Source organism: Chroicocephalus ridibundus, chromosome 6 (assembly GCF_963924245.1).
Source record: "Chroicocephalus ridibundus chromosome 6, bChrRid1.1, whole genome shotgun sequence".
Lineage (NCBI taxonomy): Eukaryota > Metazoa > Chordata > Aves > Charadriiformes > Laridae > Chroicocephalus > Chroicocephalus ridibundus.
The window spans coordinates 75,614,884-75,635,578 of NC_086289.1; the positions used below are offsets into that span (position 1 = coordinate 75,614,884).

The 20,695-nt window shown below is 45.2% G+C and overlaps 1 protein-coding gene across 12 annotated transcripts in view; it reads right to left on the reverse strand.

Annotated features, from left to right (window-relative positions):
• MCF2L2 (MCF.2 cell line derived transforming sequence-like 2) overlaps window positions 1-20,695 on the reverse strand; it is a 177,734-nt gene that overhangs the window by 142,429 nt on the left and 14,610 nt on the right. For 2 of the 12 annotated variants that reach the window (XM_063339034.1, XM_063339033.1), the window contains exon 1: window positions 12,691-13,319. The exons of 3 other annotated variants lie outside the window; for them this stretch is intronic. In XM_063339034.1, the coding sequence (XP_063195104.1) occupies window positions 12,691-12,832 (142 nt within the window). In that variant the 5' untranslated portion in view covers window positions 12,833-13,319. Of the gene's footprint in view, window positions 1-12,690; window positions 13,320-18,983; window positions 19,004-20,695 lie in introns of those variants that run through there. 7 more of the 12 variants (XM_063339024.1, XM_063339023.1, XM_063339030.1 and 4 more) reach the window with 6 other exon arrangements.

Consider the following 20,695-nt stretch of genomic DNA (forward strand, 5'->3'; position numbering starts at 1 on the left):
TGACGCAGCAGCGCCAGTTCCTCCATGAAAGACAAGCAAAGGCAACCAGCCACAGCAGGACACCGGGGCTTCCTTGTTCCTCAGTGACCCAGCGCTACAACTGCCTGCCCACCTGGTGACTAGAGGGGAGGGTTGCTTCAACCCCCCCATCTGAAGTCACTAATCTTGGAATAAGGGGTTACAAATTGCCAGAGCGAAGTTCATTTCGTCTTAATGACAGCCTAATCTGTAATTCACAGGGAAGGGAGACAGCTGGGAGTGAAATAAAATCTTTGCTAAAATCATAGAGTACGTCGGCCTCCTTCTGCCCCGTGCAGGCTCAAAGTGACCCTCCCAGCATTCAAATCAAAACTGTGGATTTGGGGAAAAATCAGATTGCTGATGTGATGGAAAAGAGTCAGACAGTAAGACATATAAGCATAAGGCCAGAGTTTTCATTTTAAGAGCATGAAAGCACACCTAATGTTACGTGTTCTTATTCTTCTTTAAAAGGACCAAAAGGCAACACACAAATCCAGAGTTCAAAAGTTGCAAAGTACCTACAGTTCAAATGTTCGCCCAAGTCCTGTGTCTGCTTGCCATGAACACCACCAGTTAATCTAGCAGAGCTAAATTAGATTTCAAGAATTAAACACAGTAGGAGGACAAATTTGCATGCCTTCACTGATAAGGTTCAACCAGGCTAAGGGATTTGAAAATATTCTGTCCCACCAGAACTCACAATGCAAACTCTTAAGCAAAACATTTCCCTTCCTGAAGGCCAAAAAGAACTTTAAAGTTATTACATCAGAGGAAGAAGCTCTTGGCTTGGGTTTCTTTTTTTAATTCTGTTTATTTCTCTTTTTCACCATTTGTGCCTCTTGTTTACTTTCTGAAAAGGTTTGTTTATTCTTTTAGCCCAGACAGAGAAACAGCAAGCCGAGTTACTGACACAAGCTGGCTGTGCTACACATTCATTGCTTTGAAGAGGAACTAAAAACCCAGCTATAAACAGAAAGGAAATCCCATCCTTTCTCTTATTCTTCTGCGCATTCCCACCACCTTTCTTTGCAAACCCACGTTGAGTCAACTGAAAACTAGGCCAGGAAAAAAAAGCTATTGTAAATAAAGTGAGGCACTCTTTTTCTTAGTGGATTGCTTCTTATCTGGGTTAGTTCTCTGCGAAGGAGCTGGAAGGGTGCAAGTGCTAGTAAGGCGTGGGGTGGGAAATGGCAAGGCCAGGACTAGCCCTTCCAGCAGATAATCACGCCTTGATCAGCTTAGAGCAAAAGCCAAAATGCAGCATAGGTAAGTGACCGGTGTCATCTTTTCTCTCAGATCATTTGCTAACCAAGCACAGCTGTAAAACCTACAAAGCGTATTTGTTTAAATGCAACTCCTAGTCTCATTAAAACCAAGGTTCATAGCAAAGTTTCCTAACTTCCAAAGATAGAAGATTCTTCTAGAATACTTAAGTAGCTCTGGTTCGTGTTTGGAGGTATCCCTTAAAGCTTATTGGTTTGGGGTTTTTTTGGTTTGTTTTTTTTGTTTTGTTTGTGGTTTTTTTAACTATAACAGCAAACCCCACTTTCTGTACACTAGTGTAGTGGAAATCTGGACGAGCAAGCCTAGGAGTAACTGTCTTGAGTGACACACTGCCGATATGCTCTGATCCCTTGAGACGGGAACAGATCTAGGCATGGTGTGGACGGAATCGCCTTGCAAGCTTTCCCAACCAGTGTCCATGGAAGAGGGAAAGGTTAGCAATGCACACCTTTCTCTGAAGAGCTCAAAAACCTGTGACCCTCAGTGTCGACTTGGGCAGAAACTGAACCGGTACCTGATGTGATCTTCTACTGCACAGCAGATCTGCTCTGAATTCTCTCCTTTCGTGATGCTAAATCATGATCAGTATTTCCAAAGCACTCTGTGCAGCAGGATGGACAGCTTTACCTGAGCTTTGCTCTGCAGGCACGTGAGACTTAAAAATCAGAATAAATGCTTTTCAGCAAAGATTGCTCAAGTTACTTTGGATCACTGCATTTTTCAGTTCATCTTGTTGACTAAATTTGATGTTCACTTCTAACATAAAGTTACAGGAGTGGGGAGGTCACAGATTGAAAAGACCTGTTTGTGGTTGTGTTTTCCCATGCCCCAGGAGTGGTTACGGGCTTGGTTAAACAAGTTGTTTTTACAGCCAGCCATAGTACGCATTAGGAGTTTACCGTGTCTGACTTGGAAGGGGGTGACGCAGAGCTTTTGATCTCAAAGAACTGAAATCATGTCCTCCCAACTGGGAATCCCCTCACTTTCAGTTTCCCGAGTAGGTATGTTGGGCCACTGCGGTAACTGGAAAATCCTACCACCCGAAAGATGCAAACCCATTAACACACACCCGTGCTTGATGTTTACTGAATGAAAGATTCCAGAGAGGCTCAAAGCAGTCATTTGTGGCAACCTCCAAAGGAGACATTTGAATGCCATCCACGTAAGGTAAGGACCACAGACAGGCAGGCATCAAGGAGGCAGGGACACTGGGGAGAATCAGAATTCCCGGTTATTTGCAGGTCATCATTGCCACTACATAAAAGGGAAATTTCCAGCTCGCCCTCAAGACCACACCAGATGTCAGCAAACTGCAAGGACTTTTCAAGGACGGACCTACAGTGATTTTTAAGTCCCAAAAGGTCCAGCACGCTCCTTCTTTCCATTGGAAATGCAAGTGAGCCATAGTTATTTTGGATCCAGACCTGAACTGCCCCCAGGCTTTAGATCCAGGCTCTCAGGTTGTTGCTAATTCAGCAGATCCCCCAGGCACGTGCTTTAGGCAAAGTTAAGTCCATGTGTGGCTGCACTGAAACTAGAGGAAATGTACACATGCTTGGATGCGCTAACATGTTTTGTTAAACATTTAAACATGTAATAATCTAAAATGATAGCAGATGGCCAGGAAGTTCAGATACGGACTTACAATCTGAGCCCGGGGAACCCAACGACTCAGAAGTAGTGAAGCTGACAGTTCTCAATCAGGCCTATCTATGGTTTAAAAATCCAATATTCGCTTTGTGTCAAATTGGCCAGCAGGCTGTCACCAGCCCAGGCAGGATGGGTCCCCCCTACTATTATGTGCAGTGCTCGTACTGCTAATGCGCACCCTCTAGGGTTTATTTCAGCTTTCTAAGCCAACTTCAAAAGATTTTGGTATAGATTTCCTTGGGTGAAGAAACGGATTTTGACACTTTTTCCATTTAACCACTTCTGGAAAACAGTCTTTTGATGTTCTCATTTAGCTGGGATTTTTGTGTTTGTTTTTAAAGAAAATGTCTTAAAATTGATTGGCAAGTAAAAAAAATAAAAATCAAAACCTTTCTTCTACATAGGTAAACTGGACAGAAAGTGAAAATAAGCCAGTATTTTGATTTACTGTTTGTACATTCTGCAAAAATACATTGGTGTCTACAAATTTATATCTGTAGTCACACTTCAAGGATTTCGACAACTACTTATTGTCAGAATGTGCCATACATTTATGCACACATCTAAGAGTCCTTCATTAATAATCCCCATAAAAGCTACATTGTACAAGCTAATATAAAATTCTTAGAGCACATACTCTCACTGTTCAGTTTAGGTGACTTCATATCCCATCCTGTTATGATGACACTTCTTACGATATTTCTGTAAAATCATTAGAGATAGATAAGATTACTAGCAAGTCTTCTTTATACGTTATGAACTATCCATAATCAGCAAGGGCTAAAGAAACACACCGTTCCACATCATTTGCTCAGCAAAATACTTTGCTGGGATATTATAGGGGGATGTTATATCCCGCTCTCCACAAAACAGAAACTTCCCTAATAAAAGGCATTAAAGGCCGAGGTCTAATCTCAGCAACAGCTTCAAGAAATTAATGCAGATTTACAGTAGCACGGCACAGCCCCTTGTCTAGTTCCTCAGTAGGAAACACTTCTTGATGGTTTCTTATTTTTTCCAGAGAAAAGTTAATATTTCTTCTTCCCAAAATCTGTGCTTCACAACAATGCTGGATTGATAGAACCCAAATTCTGCTCAGAGAACAGAACACAACAAAAGAAGGTTTCACGTTTCTACACTGTCATGTTAAAATCCATCATGAATAACAAAAACCGTATGTGGCAAACTGCAAAGCCAAAATCCATTCACTGCAATACTTGGACACTAATCTAATCGAGAGATACGGCAGACCGTATGGCAGACTTCATTCCTTCCTCCCCAGAGCTTGCCAGCAGACAGTTTCACAGCTGAAACACTATCTCAGAAAAATTCCAGCCACTGGCTCTGCTCTGAACTGTTGTATCCAGCAAAATCATTTTAGAGCCTATTCACGTAATTTTGAGGGACCGCTCGGTTCAGGAGCTGAAGGACTGTTTTCTTGCTCACTCCTGAACAGAGGCCAGTTAGCTCAAAAATATTTCCCTGGTTACTGCCATTGGAGACAAATAGTGAGCCATAGCAGCCATCGCTGCTGCCAGCACCGCTCTGGATATATATCTCAGCAACAGGACGAATACTGCTCACAGCCGACCTCTGCCAGAGCAGACGCAGCCACCCCTCCAGCAGCCTTCCCCAAGCTGCCACCACCATCTCAGTTCAGATGCCCATCAGAAAAAGCAACAGAAACACACTGCAAAGCACGATGCCTCCCCTTTAGACCCACACACACACACTCACGAGCATGTGCCCTCCCTTGTGTCGCAGGATGGCTCCTCTGCGGCCCCGCTGTGCTAATGAGTTCACAGGAGGCAGAGGGGAGGGATGGAGAGAGGCAGCCTTCTGTGGAAGCAGTCCTGGATCTAACCAACGGGGCACCACAGAGCTGACGCTCTCCTGGAGGAGACTGCACAAATTGCTTAGTAACTGCTTCAATGCAAACCACAGCAGAGACCTCTGACACGCACCAAGCCCGGCTTTAACCCTCCCCAAGGGAGAGCTAGCTCTTCCCTCCCCGGCAGCTCTTCACTCACACCCCTACACGCTTTGGAGGCATTCACAGCCAGCACAAACAAATAAAGGTACATCCCGACGAGAGGCAAAACAGATTCACTTGCTCAGACTAAGCCATGGAAAGGGCTTTCGTTAAAATAGCTTTAAATAGTGGAGTATTCAGGGCCAAGGAAAACCAACAGCGCTGCTCTGAATAGCTGTCGTGGAGTACTGTCCCGAGGGCACACCCACACCCTCTGTTATTTAAAGATGAAGGAGAAGACTGCACGAGACCTATGGATTTGGTTGAAAACATGAGGATAGCTCTTGAACTGGGGAGTAACCAGTTCTACATATCTAGTTCAACAAAGACGTCAGGACACAAGTTTGCGCAGTGGCGCATGAAGAAGGTACAGGCGTTTTCATGTTGGTGTGACAGTGGTAACATGGCCTCTATAGCTGTCTGAAGCAACACTGGGTCATCGCTTTAGCACTGGGTTTATTGATTGTCCCTTCCACACCACAAACCCCAGCAACTCCGTAACTTTAGACACAAGTCACTGTTTACCCAAGCTGCAGCAGAGCAGCTGTCCCCTAGGATGTCCGATGCAGCAGTAACATCTCATTTCTTCTGCATGTCCTGCCAGCAGTCAGGCTAAAAAGAGACATTCATTTTAGAGACAGGGAAATTGAGGCACAGGGAGAGGAATGCGGGTCACCAGCCAACCTCAGTTTTCCCCACTTGTAAAATGCGGAGCAGACCAAAGCCGTCTGTACAGACAGGCTACTGGAGTGGATCTGTCTTAGGGATAACACACCCAGTGTTTCCATCCTTCCCCCATCAGCCAACCAACGCAAATTATCATAATGCTTACAGTACAGCGTGAAAAAAAACTAACAGGATCGTATATGTAGTTACAGATAAATGCCAAATCAAAGCAGAACATCACCCTGCCAGGTATGCGATACATACACGAGCTTAAGAGACGTACAGCGTTACAGACAGACACTAGGTGGGTAAAGGTAGAACAGGAGAGCAGGAAGATGCATACTACGTTTTCACATTGCACTTTCTTTCCCCAGCCTCTCCCAAACCGCATGCTTCACAAATGAATTTGTCAGCTGTAGTGCGTGTGTAATGTTACTCTCCGCTGCCTAGACTGCTATAAATGTCCACATCTAACCAATTCGCAACCAAAATCTGTCTCCCATTCCCAACACGTTTTGCTCTTGGAGGGGAGGCTGTGGGTGGGAGATTCAGCTCCAGCTCTGCTTGCGCATGGTGAATGGACAAGAGCCCTGTAGGTGCTGAGCCCCAGCTGATCTCCCGTGGTTGCCCCGCAGCAGGGGCTCAGCGCAGCTCCCCAGGCGAGGTGGGGCGCAGTGCGCCTCCCTCTCCGGGCAGCACCCCTGACCCCCTACCGAGACCCGTCCTCTCCAGCTGCAGCGGTGGGAGAAGCTTTGAAGCGTCATGGACAAGTCTGACAGGGATGTAAGTGGCTGATACACGTGCCAGATGATTACACTCTAAAAATCATTAACCCTGTGTGTAGAGCTGCTGCAGAAGTCGCGGATCCAGCTGTGGAGTTAGAAGACTAAATGCTGCTCTGCAAGTGAACGTAAGTGGCTGACGACTCCTGAGACAAGGAGAGGAATGAACTCACCATAAAAGGGGCACCAAGAAATTCCTCTCAGTCCACTGCATGTCAAAGGAAAGCTCATCAGACAGCACTTTCAGTTTCATAAACTAGATTTATAAGTGTTAGACATTTTTTCATTTGCATAATTAGTAATGGTGATTTCCATGTGCATCTGTAAAATGTCTTTGCCAAGCTCAAAAGGCTTAGTTGTGCCTCCCTCAGTGGAACAAGATTTTTTACTACCCAAATACTGTCCCACCAGCATACAGCATATGGAATAGTCATAATTACTGATGTTTCAGGTTCTGTTACTGGTAAGCATCTGCAATACATACAGAAGTTTACTTTTCGAAAAAATAAATCAGGGACCTGATCCTCAGTTGCTACAATACACCCCAGTTTCACTGAAATAACTTGCACCCCCTGAGCATCTGACGCCCCACGTTTGTGTGTTCACACCTGTGGGTGCGGATCTCCAAAGGCAACACAAGGAATGGCTCCTACCCAAGCGCCTCAAACTCAGAGATAGTTTTTCCAGATTCTTTCACTGCAGGGCTAGGGGGGACCACTAGGTTCATTGAGTTTGACTTGTTGAACACACAAGAAGTTCACAGAAATTGGATTAAACCAGCATTTTAGAAAGCTCTTTAACCTTATGTTAAGGACTCCAGGCAACTGCAAATCCATTGCTTCCCCTGGAGCTGGCCTAACACAAACAAATTGGCTTGTGTTTCAAAGCTCTCACTTTGATTTCCAGACCATTCATTCTTATTGTGGTTTTGATTTAAAAAATTGATATTTGCCCCCAATTTTGTCCTTGCTCTGTCAGATCTCCCTTATGGAGTCCAGCAGTAAAGTCAAGGGAAAATGAAACAGAGCATCCCATTCCTTTACCGCTTCCCGTCTCACCTCAGCTTTTCCCAGTGCTAGCGGAGGATTACCTTACCAATTAACAGTATCCCAATTTTATAATCAGATCTTCAGTCATGTAGACCCTTGCTCCCTAGGGGGCCCCCACAGCAGGATACTGTATCAGGCGGTGACTCAAGAGTTTAGACAAATAGCCTGAGCTCAGCAATCCCCAGTTTAATGACTCACAGGAACAGGGTCTGAATACAAATAAAGGGCTGTCTCTGTGGAGAGCAAAGTTGCTGAGACATCCTGGCTTAGAAAAAGGTGAAAAAATAAATGTTTGGTCAACATTCTTGTCTGTTGCAGAAGCCTGGACGATTTTTTTTTTTGCCCTTGAGAAATGGAACGAACTAATAGGATCAGAAATTTGTGCAACAAGACACCTGGCATTGTCCAAATATTCATACATAGGAGCTGGGCTGCTACAACCAAGCTTTATTTATGATTCTTTTATACTTGAGCACCAGTAATTCTACTGGATACTGACCAGGTGGTGAAGAAGGAGAGTCGATGACTTAGAAACCTCACCGGGCAGGCTAATCCACAGCAAGATTCAGATAATAAAGAAGCAGCACAATTTGTACACAAGATCAACATATTATCACAACAGAAGTGGGTCTTTAAGTGGGGCTTGAAGCAGCAGAACTGGCTGAAATTGGAGAATAAAGCTCCGTGGGCATAACCAGGGTGAGCGCCCCGCACAGATGCTCTCCAACCTCCCAGCACATTCATCACCATTTCCCCTGAAATCTTCTCCCTGGCTTACACTACAATTTAGGCAATACAAAAAAAGCAATCTGAGCTGTTATCTTGTGGTAATAAGTCCCACAAGTTAACAAAACATTACCAATTACAGCAATCTGTCTATCCGTGTTTAATGCTATTCCGTTTCACTGAGTTGTTTCTTGTTCTGGTATCACAGGAGGAAGAGAAAAACATAAATACCCAGAAGGCATCTGCTGTAACCTGCCCTCTGAGAATTTGTTCTCCTGATCGTCTCAGTACTACTTATCTCTAAAAACTCTTTTTAAGTGGAACTCAAGCTATGCCTTCCCTAATTCCATCATCGTTCTCTGGACTTTTCCGATTAGGTGAACACGGTTCAGCATTGTTCAATAGCAGCACAGCAGGCTGCATATCAATGGGAACAGCTGAAAAGAGACACCAGCATCTAAGATAATGATGATTTTTTCTTGGGAGAACCTCTATGGAAAACAGAATATTTTATTTTAGCTATTTTCTTTGCAGTGAGAGCCAGCTGAAAAAAATAATCTCAGGTTCCCTAGGTAGCATTTTACATTAAAGAGGAGCATAGATATTGAATGCAAACAAACCAAGAAAAAATGTGAGCAATACAGGAGGAGGCACTGTGACTGAGTCTCAAGGGGTTCAGAAATACCTTCCACTTACACTTTCAGGCTTCACACGAAAGAGCCACTTTCCCCAGTAACCAGCACCTTTATAGAGAGTTCAGCCGTGTGGGAAAGGAAAGCATTTCTCATTTATTTCACTATTGAAGGTGAAGAATCCTCAAAACATCCGAGAAATTTCAGCCTGATCTCATTCAGATGGGATTTCCTTCTGCAGATCGTGCCATAGAAGCTGGTTTTGATCTTTAAATCCTTAAGTGCTCTAAAACCATTTCCAGTACTTCAGCCCCTCTTCCTCCCTGAACTGCTCTTCATTTCCAGCAGCAAGAGAGACACAGCAGTAGGACCAAGAACAAGCGCCCATGATTGCAGGACAGACAGAACTGCAGCATTCCTCTGTCCTACAGAAGGACAGAATCAGAAATACTCTGTTAGCAAAAAGGACAGGTCCCCATCCTGCTGGCGAGCAGGATCTTGCCTGGTTTTGCAGCAACAGCAAAATCCTGAATAGCCTCAGTAATGAAGTGCGTACTCCTTAGCATCTGCAGATTCATTGCCCTGTTTTACACAGCCACCAGCCTTGAGCACAGATAAAACCCACACATTTATTCACTTAAAAATATGAAATTTGCATGCAGGCTCAAGCTCCACAGCATGCAGAAATATAGTCTAATCAGCCAACGCTCATCCATCCGTGTTAAGCCCCGATATCTGTGTGGTCCCATTGGAGGACTCACGCATCACCACAAGGCAGGCTAATTAAGAGCATCTGGGGACAGAAGGGGCCCTTTTAGCAGGAGGTGTCCTCAAGCACAAGAGATGTGAACCAGCAGCTGGGTGACATGAATAGTCATGTCAGCGCTGAAAAGGCACAGGAGCCACTGTCCAAGAATGATGTATTTCATGACAAGAGACTATGCTTTGCTTTCAGCTTCAGCATCTCTTTTGTGAGGAACTGAGAGCACCACAAGGAGCAGCAGCTCTGGACTGGAGTCCCTGCCATGTTTCTGACCTGGCTTTTAGGGGCTCCTTTCCCCTGGTTGTCACTTATAGCAGCTTGGAGCTGCAGCTCCCAGAGAGACTCAAGGTCACACTCTGGTACTCAGAACAGCACCATTTGTACCTCAGACCCCAGAGGGGACTTCAGCACCCTTAGGGCAGCTCATACAGCAAGGTCCTGTTGCAGGGAGCCAGGGCTGTGGAGCTCTGAGCAGTCATCACGTCACCATAGGGAAAGTGCCCTTCAACTGCCCCCACAGCAGCACCCTCTTTTTGTAAGCGTTCGCTATTTTCATCTCTTCACATGAACCACGCTCTTAACCGCTCATCAAAACAAATCACACTGATTCAAAAGAAGCCTTGAACTTGCATGATCCAGGAACTGGATTAGCTTGGCACAGCACTGCTTGCTACGGGGTACTGCTGATCAAGGGTAGGCTACCTGCGGGCCACTGCAGGCCTGACTGCAACCACACGGCCTCTATTTCTGCCGTAGTTACTTGTGTGCCTTCTGTCTCTTCTAGTTATGATATTTAGTACAAGAGATAAAATTGCCACAGAATATTTACAGAGCTTCACAGATGTGGTCTGTATGTGAAAAAAGCTTCATACTTTGGCCTGCCTGAAGTCCTGAGTAGGCACTAGCCAATTAGCCCTCAACAAGGCTCCAGCTGCATCTCTACATTGCAGAAAGGGTACCCCTAAGTGAGAGTCAAGTCAGAGCACACCAGAGACCCGTGATGCTGCATTGCCACTGTGGTCAGACACAGCCAGCCTGAGAAAAAGGCACACGTCCACCCCCGGAGTTTGTCAGTGAGTCTTTGCTAGTAGCAAAGGACTAGCAAGACGGGGCAGGCAGAGCCCGAGTTCTCTGGGACAGATCATCGTTCTTCCCCTGTGTTTATGTAGCACTTACTGCAAAGGGAAACTGGTCTCATCTTCAAAGGATAGTCATAGCTACATCATAAGGATCCACTCTTTATGGAGGCAGGTAATTCCCCACTGCTTCTGCTTTACAGATAATAAAACCAAGGCCAAAACAAGACAAGGTCAGAGTCAGTTCAGGGCAGGAGAAAAGAAGCCAGGTGGTGGTGTTATGAATTCCTGTGCCACCCTGCCAGCTCCTTAGCCCCCTTCTAACATGACTGGCCCATGCCAAGTTCTCACTGCCGTATTCTCACAGCTCTCACAGCTCTAATGCGTGCACCTGAAGGCACCTTGTCCCTAGCAATAACCTAACTGCTGCCCCTACTGTGGCCTCTTTGACAGAATTTAAAACAAAAGCAGCAAAGATGCATTCTGCCTCACAAAACGGCAACAGGCTCAGACTGGTTGACACACTATCTGTTCTCCAGAAGAAAATGATTTTCCAAGGGATTTCCGCCCATAATACTATGCCAGGTCATCTCTCAACGCGAGCGGCAGGGAAGGTGTTTCCCTGGGAACGGTAACCATGGCAAAGCTCTTACCGGTGTCTTCCCCTCTCTGCCTACAGGAAGAAACAGAAGAGCAGATGCCTGAGCTCTGCCTCCAGCAGGCCCATGGACCCGCAGAGCCGTAGGCAACCTGGAAGCCCCGATCAAAGATTCAGGAAGGAACTGCCATTAATTCTGTTCCGTTTTTTACTCAGATACCAGACATTGCTGCCATGCTACGCTGAACTCGGAATGCCTCATTACAGAGTGCAACTGGAAACATCAGTGTTACCGAAAGGTCAGCCAAATACAACAACGCATAGGTAGGCACTGAGCCCAAAAATCAGCATGGATAGATGGCCAACAGAAGCAGAGGTACAATGGACCGGCTTTGCAGTTTTCAAACCCTGGCACTGTGCACTAGAGCTCTATTAAAGAGCATCTACAAACCCCAGTTTGTGAGCAGTAGCTGCCAGCAGATGACCTGCTTCTGGTGCACCTCTTTTTCTGCAGAATATTCTCGATTTACCAGATTGAATGCAACTCTCTTTGCTGAAGCAATTCAACTTGAAAGTACAATAATATTGCATGCTTTTAGGGATCTTTTTATCACGTATTAGTGAACGTGTTGTACATTTCTGGATTTGAGGTTTGCTAAGTATTTATTCAAGTTAACAGAGTAGATGAAGCCAAAGGGCTCCTTGGTTAATCTTTCTCTCGAATGACACAGAGAAAAAGCGTTCTATGATTCAGCAGTCTTGATATACGACTAAACAGTCAACAGCCTAGATTTCAACTGCCATCACTCCACTTCAGAGTTAACATGCAATTAGGACGAACTGCCAGGATACCAGCATCTTATACTAGCAACCCACTGAGAGTGGAATACTGCCCTGCAGCCAGACTGACTCACACGCAGCACAAAAAGCTTGCTCCTCCAAGTTTCTGTTAGGAGTACAGTGAAACCAGAATCTTTACAGTGAGAAAGGTATTGATCTTCTACCCAGTAATTTAGGAGCACAGGGTCAGCTGGGTCATCATGCCCACTGCCTCATCTCCTCACATTCATTTCAAAAAGGTATTTTACATGTGCAGCAAATACCTGCTCCAGACATATACACAAACCTGTGTCTAATACCGGAATGAAATAAACATTTATTCAGAATAAGTCTAGCATTCATTTTAACCTCCTCTAGGTCAAATCACTGCAAATATCCCAGAAATACACAGCCAAGTCAAATGATGCACTCATACCTAAGTCAACATCCAAATCCAGCCAGTTGTCTTTATTTACCACTGAATCCTCAGAGAAAGAACTAGAAAAATAATCTCTTTTTGCAAGCCTCCTAGGAATGCAATGCAGCTACAACTACAGGAAGATGCTCTTTCTTTTAAAGATGCTGCACATACCTTTGTTTGCCATGCGCTCCAGCCTAATGCATCCTCCTATAAAATCATGGTAAGATTTCATTTCTCCTTCTGTTATCCGGACAGCAGTGAAAGGTGGATTCCTGGGCACCTGTTGTCCACATTTCCGACACCGAGAAGCCATTGCCACAGCTCAGGAGACTCTTGTCAGGAATCCGCTCTCTCAGTTTGCTGGAATCCAGCCTGATTCTTCAGCCGTCAGTCCAGGCTGGTGACTTTATCCCACTTAGTTCATTCAAGGTCACCCCCGCCAGCAGGATGTTCGCCATTGCAATTGGCTAAGACTTTTATAGGCTTACTGACTGGGTTTGTTTCTCCCTCCTTGCTTTCAATATCAGTTTACTTTATTCCCTCATTCAGAATGAAAGCTGTGAACCTCAGCACAGCCCATGCCCTGAATGGCTTCCTTATCATTAATTTAAAGTTCTTATAAGCGACAATGAAGAGAGATCCCAGAAGCACGTTGCAAGATTGCAGAATGACTCTTAAAGAGCATGCCAGATATCACCACAAAGAATTTTTCTTTAAGAAAAGGTTTTTCTTCATGATTTTTTGTCCCTTTCGGTCTTATGAATTTATGATTCTTCATCACTGAGAATGGATTTTTTTTTACTTCGGCATTTCAGCTTGGACGGTGCAAGGAGACTGCTCTGCAGAGCTGCTCAACCAATTACTCATATGTCTGGCAGTGGTACTGGGAGGCTGCAACTGCACAGAAAAGCCCTCTGCCGCTGTGCACGGTCGCTGCTCATAAAATCTGATAATCTAAATGAACAGAGTAGCAAATGGAGGACAAAAGGGAAATACTGCTGGCAGACAAGCTCTACTAGCCGTGCAACCCCCAACCCAAAATTTTTAAAAAAGAAGTTGGATCCATCAGTCTGACACCAAAATGAGAGATCCGAAACATACATTTAGAAATCTCTCTTTGAAGGTGCTGGATGTTTAAGTTGACTTTTTTCCCTTTTAACAATTAGTGTAATACAAATCACCAATCAGAAAGCATTGTGAAGAAACCAGCACTTGGGGAGCTGCGCGCAGAGAGCACTCAGTCCTGATGCAGTGAAATTAGAAGGAGCCTTCCCTGGGATGGGGAGGGACTGCACAGGAGCTGTGTAACAGGCACAAGGCCAGCACTGGTGACAGTGCAGAGCGTACAATGAGAACCTCACGAATCAGGGCTGAGCTGCAACCCAGTGCTCAGCTGCAGGGACCTGAGCACAGAACTAGCTTCCTGCAAGGGTCTTACACCCAGGCCAGGAGGGTCTTTGCCTCCCTCTGCCTCAAGCACTACCACCTGTTAGCACTTCACATACTTGCATCCAGTGCTGTTCAGCTCATGGCCCTCTCAGATCACAGCTGAGCCTTAGACAGGGACTGGGAAAGGAGAAGGCTAATTAATACAAATCAGAGCACTAACAAAGATGGGACAAAGATGCCCAGGAGAAAAAAGCCTCACATGATGCCATTACTAAAACGGTGGATAACTAGAGGGACTGGCACGAATGCCTGTAAGCTGAAGCATACAGAAGTCAACTCAGCCCTACTTCTTCCCCATTCCACAATCCTCTGCAGCTTCTCCCCTGCCAGCTCCGCTGCTCCCCAACCACACAGCGAGCTGCTTCAGCTCCCTAACCCAGCACACACAGACTGACCATGCAGTAAAACAGCTGCCTGGGAAGCAGTGAGTCTCAGGACCACTCCTTTGGATGAAAGGAAGCTATAAAGGGGATCTCCACTTTTAAAGATTTGTACTCCCTTTCCCCCCAAATTTGCTGCACGGCACAGAGCTCGTCATCCTCCTGCTCTTTGCCTTTGCCAAAACCCTGCCTGCAAAGTGAGGACAATGATGTACTGAGCTGTTGGGTGACCTGATTAATTAGCATTTGTAAAATATTTATTAGAGCTTCCATAGAGAAATCCCCAGGGGACTGCAATATTTTGCAGATAGGGAGAGCAGTGGCACAGAAGGCAGAATTAATTTGTAGAAAACTTTCATCACGAGATAAGAAAACTAGAAACATAACCCAGCAGCTTTATCTTAAAGCCTTTCTTCCGTCCTCTTTTCTTTCATTACAAGGGCTCAAGGTGTCCTTCCATACAAAAGCAAACATGATGTACCTTGGAAAAATAAGCTTTTCTGACAATATGTTCATGCGTATGTCTGACATATACAGAATAATTGCACTTCAACTTTGCACATACATAGACATACAATGGAGGAGGATCCAGCAGTTGTGACAATACACTTCTGTCTGTCATTCTCCCTTGCATACGATGTTCCCACCGGTATCCACGTGGCTTAGCAACGGGAGGATCTGTGAGACACTCCGTTCCAAGGGGGAGACGATGCTGGAAGTGGGATGCAAGCAGAAATCTGCCCTAGGTGTGAGCTTTCGAAGCATGGGTAGCCACAGCACACACCAGGGAAACTAACTAAAAATCATCGAAGTCTCAGTCTTTCCCTAGGAAACACTGATCCGTTACAATGCTAAACACACATCCCTGATGCCCGGGGTACTGCTGCCACCACCCAGCTCCAGACAAAAATAAGCTGACTGTAGCTGCTACACATTTAGCAACAGGGCACATAAGGTCTCCCTCAGGGACCGAGCGCTGTGCTGCAAGGACTAGGATGGATGGACGCACCGAAGGATCTGTTTATTCTGCTGAAAGTTTCATTTAATTCAAATTTCACAACCAGCTGGGCTAGCTTCTCCTGGCACGTATCAGAAACCCCTAACACAGAGCACTAGGAGACCTGTGCTGTTTCCTACTACACAAACTACCTCTGCTGTACTGCCCTGGATGTAGGTGCACAGGAGCTGCGGCAAGGGCTGGCGTGCAGGAATGCTTCTGTGTAACGTGTTACCAAACATGCACTCAGTGTGGGTAATCGATTCTTCCCAATTTTCCCCTGTTAGCTAAAGGGTATCAGTCTGGCTGAAAGCAAGGTACTGTTCTTCGCATGCAGAAGAGTATAGTGGAGGGAGCAGGTAGAGAAAATGGCAAGCATGCCTCCTTGGCTCTTCTCCATAAATAACACAGAATGGAAGGGAGTTACTTTCCTGCTGCTCCAGACAACCGTAGAGAAATGTTTGGAAAAGCTAAGGAAGAGGACATTTTCAGCTCGTGAATTGGCAGCATTGCCTAGCAACATCATCTGGGTTGAGCTGTCAATGAATAAGCAAGTAAATAAATGTAAGAAACTGTCATCAGAAATGGAAAAAAAAAAATCTAAACAAAATCCAACCAACCACCCAGATATCCTCAGATGTCATTAACCAAAACAGCCTGACGAACTGCAGTAGCTCCTAGTTTCATTAGAAATACTGGTTCACCTTGGAATTGGAGCTTGCTGGAGGGTGCTTGCTGTCATTACCGTACGGCCAGAGGACTGCCACAGATTTAAAGTCAACTCAGTTAAACCAGTTTAAGCCCTATATATCTCCTCATGAAATAATATGCTTTGCCCCAAAAAGCAGTGCTCCGATGGTTGGTATCACTGCTAAAGATGAAACATGCAACAAATACATTGGATCTCCATTATGCTGGGCACCACGGATGTAATTTCTTGTGAAGAGTCAACAATTGAGTTTGGGCACAGCATTTATGTGTCAGAGAAAGAAGGGCGAGAGGTCTGCTTCTCCTGCAGGTCTAAGTGAGGCAGCTAGAAAATAACGTACAACACTCCCTGGGCAACTTCCCACACAATATCACTAAAACAATTGAGGGGAAACAGACCTCTCCTTCCAACAGGCACTTGTAAGAACCATCAAGAAAGTTTAGTAGACAAGACTCAAAAATTTCCTCTCCTGTCCACAAATGATTTTAAACCACAGCAACAAAAAACCCCACCCCAGTGAGATAAGCAAGAGATACCTAATCTATCCATGAAGACCAGCAGCTCCCCGCACCTCTGGGTAGTACTCTACACAGCTGAGAAATAAGTAATCTAAATTCAGCGCTGCTATTAAGATTGATGTACATAGAAGCTACAGGAAAAAATAAATCAATGTTTCATTCCTGAACCTCCAGCTTCACATTTTCCTATTTTTTAGGTGATGCATTATCTGAAGTTTGAACCATTCTTCCATAGCTGTGCTGAAACACACCATTCCTTTTGCATACAGATCCATGACCTTCTTTCTGCCTTCCCCACTATCCCAATCATGAATCTGACAAGCCACAAGGCATTTCAGCAGCTTGACGTGAAGGTTTATTTTCAGAACACACTTAGTGCTGTTACAGGTAACATCCATTCCACTGTTCAGCTAGGAAATGGAAAATAGTCTTTTCTATTAACTTCCATCTATTTTCTTCCAACTAATAAAAAGCAGACCAAGATTCCCTCCTCCTCCTTTTTTAATAAAGGGCTACATCCCAGGCATTGTTTTAAGCCCCAAGGAGTTAAAGGAATGAGCAGAAGAAAAAAATCTCTCTGCTCTTGAAATTACTTGTAGCATACAGCACCGTTAGAATTATAGCATGCAGTCACTGCACTAGAAGGCACTAATTCCAGTGCCATATGGCTTCAGAATCTCATTACACTGATCTGCTTAAAGTGATTTCTTAACTGACGAGCAAAACATTTTTGGTCACCTTCAGCAGTGGGAAACAGGAACTCTGCCACTGTTGGTGCACATCTACTCCCACACGAGCTGCCAAAAGCAGGAGCGAGTATAGCGAAGGTCAGAAAGCAACCTCACAAAGAACTTCTGTTGCCATTTCAAAGCTGTATAGACATCCAGGGCTAACCAAGGACCGTTACCATCATTATTTAAAAAAAAAAAAAAAAAAAAAAGCCATCTCGATCACTGCTGAATTAGAGACGCTGCCCAAGAGATCAGGAGATGAGTGGAACCTTCAGAGGCCAAGCAGTGGGCAGGACTTGCTGCTGCACCTGCAGGGTTTATTTTACCTGGCTCTCTTGACCTCTGCAGCTAAGTGCACATCAGCAAGAACAGAAGGCATTTCTGTCCTGCCAGGCATCTGCTTGGCAAGATCAACAAACAGCTTCCCAAAGTTACCAATCTGTAACTGGCAGAGGGGTAAAGAGCAGCTAGATCCAGGGTTTAGGCTTGGATGCAAAGTTATTCCAGTCTTGATCATGAAAATACCTAAAGACCCAAGTGAGGCCAACAGCTTTTCTGTGTGAAACATACCCAAGACATAGCTCTTGGCTTAAAGAGCCAGGGGAAGAAAATGAAAGACGAGTAAATGCAAAAGGAACAGATGAGAGATACCGGGTAACCCAGAGAAGGTTGCAATCCATAACTGGGCATGTCAGGCCACCATTCTCCCAAACCCCTAAAGACCATGATCACCACGGCACATGCAAGCGCTGAGAGAGGGGGATGCACAGGCACAATCTTTGTGCCATTGCCCTCCAGCAGCAGCACGAGTGCTGGAAAAGAAAGTCTCTGGATATTAAGAAGGGAATGTGACACACTGAGTCACCTCCAGTGTGACAGTACCCCTGATTCTTGCTAACATCCAGAGCACCGCATTGTTCTTTTTCTCCCCGCAGCCAACCACCGAGGCACTGGCAGTGCAGAACAGCAGCCAAGACCACCAGGACAGCTTCTTTCCCTGAGGAGCAGCTGTGCACATTCCCTGACGGAAGCAGCATTTTTTTGTTGTTGCAATTCATAACTTAAAGCAGATAAAGGAGACCCAGAAAGACACAGGGATAAAAATAGGATCTGTAAGAATCACAAGGGCTGTTGATACTCAGGGCTTTTGGACACCAGCCAAATGTTAGCCAAACAGGAAGAAACAGCTTCTCACATTACAAAGTACAGTAAAGGCATTTCTAATGTTTTATTGCCATCTCTCAAACACTCAACATCAGTTACTCTGTAGAGTGGGGTGCAGGGCTTCAGGGATTATTGATTTTTTTCCTATTTGCATGTCTGTGCACTGAGGTTCACAAGGTAAAAGGAGCTCCCATCTAGATATTTCTGAACACCAAGGCTTTGACTGGGCTCTCAGCTGGCAGATACAGATCGCACACTCTCCTTTCACATCCCCTAGGGCAAGGCTTGCATCCTTCCAGGGAACTGAAGATAAAATCAAAGAGGAGTTCCTCCTTCTGGTGTGACAACCGTGAAGTATATGGTCTTATTTTTCCCCAGGACAGTACTGCTGTCAGAAACCAGAGGTCTGTCCTGAAGGACCTGCCCACCAGGTAGTTTCTCAATGCTGGGCACCTGCAAATGAGAGGCTGCAGCCCACTCGTGCATCACACAGGGCAGCTCGACACTTGTACCCACCTGCACCCGGGCAGTAGGGATTTGTCCTGCGCAATGCCTGATGCTGCAGAGCTGTTCCGTCTTCACATCCACCCACAGCCTCAACCCCGGAGCCATGCCCAGTTTATTCTCTCCAGATTTGTCTCTAAGCCATCATCTGCAATGGATTTAAGGTTATAGAAAGATACAATCTCCAGGGTGATTTCCCAAGTTACACCAGAGACTGGTGTGTACCAGAAAAATAAAGGGATGGATAACCTGCTAGCATGTGCATCAGCACACATCACGTGTACGCTTCATGCACTGCATCACGCACCAGGGCACGGCAAGGCCAGGACGTTGCCTCAGCACACACACCCACACCCCAGCCGTCTTCCTTTCCTCCCCAGCCAGCACGATTACTAGTTTTTGTCACCCTACGCTGTCTTGATTCTGTACTGTCTAATAGTTGGGTAAATTAATGACCGACTCTATCACAACCTATTTTCACAAGATTTATAGGAAACCAAGAGTTTCATTCCTTTGTCAAAACCGGGCAAGAACTGCTAAAATTATATGGAAAAGAGCCAGCTGGGATAGACAGACAAAGCACGAGCATAAAAGCCTCATTTCCTTTCGCAGCAAGCCTAAAATTATTGAGGGAAGATATCTACTAAAAGGCAAGTAGATCCCCACAGTAAAACAGATGTCTGTAAGTCAGCTTCAGGTGCAGGAACAGCATAGCGCTGCATCTGAGAGAACCTCTCCTACAAGAGTCAGAGCGAGGGTTTCTCTGCAACATCACACTAACGCACAAAGACCTTCCCCGTCGACTCAGGTGTCCTGCTCTCAGGACATGCAGCGTTCTTGCGTTGGGATGTGCCAAACACTGCATGCACAAGGGTAGATCTTCGGCCAACATAAAATAAGGGCAGGCTTTGACTCCAACAGCACTGTAGACTTCAATTGCCTAAAGCTGAGTTCTGTTCTCATCAGTGTTCTGATGAGACACGAAATTCCTCTTCAGTCTGCCAGGAAACCCCACTGCGAGTGCCTTCTGCTGACCAGCACAGATTAACTCAATAAAATGTATCTAAATCCCACATCCGTTTATGGACCTTAGTCCCAATAGGCATAAGTCCACTTCATGGAATATAGCATTAAATAATGCTTTGTACTTCTCCAGCGATTCTCAGCTGAGCACTTTGGCACCACAGAGAGATTGTTACTCCCACGAAATAGACAATCTCCCATTTAATTGCCAATAGAAGGATACAGTTTAAGAAATTTTTTTGTGTTTTTTTTAATTTTAGTATGCATCTGAGAACCATCTGAAGAAGGCTTGGTGGGGGGGGTGGGACAGGAATAACTTCACATAAAGTTTTGCCCCACAAAAACCAAAATTTGAGGAGGAATGTACTAAAGCAGATATCCATACCTCTATCACTGGCTTGACTGCCCATTAAATTGGTTTATACTGAGGGGAATCTCTAAATGCAAAGATGTTTTGCTTAAAGCAGTAAAACAGTTTGAAAGCAGCTAAAAGCAGTAGGTTCACAATTAGGACTTTTCTGTTGTCAAGAATGAAACCACGTCAGACTTAACATACGAGACTGCTGACATGACCTCAAAGTGACCAGGGCATATGGCTCAAGTGGCATACCAGCCTCCTAACTGCCCCAAATATAGGCCAGTCGACACTAGACTTTTGATTCTTAGAGATATCCAACACCCAATCTTGCATTGCTACCACC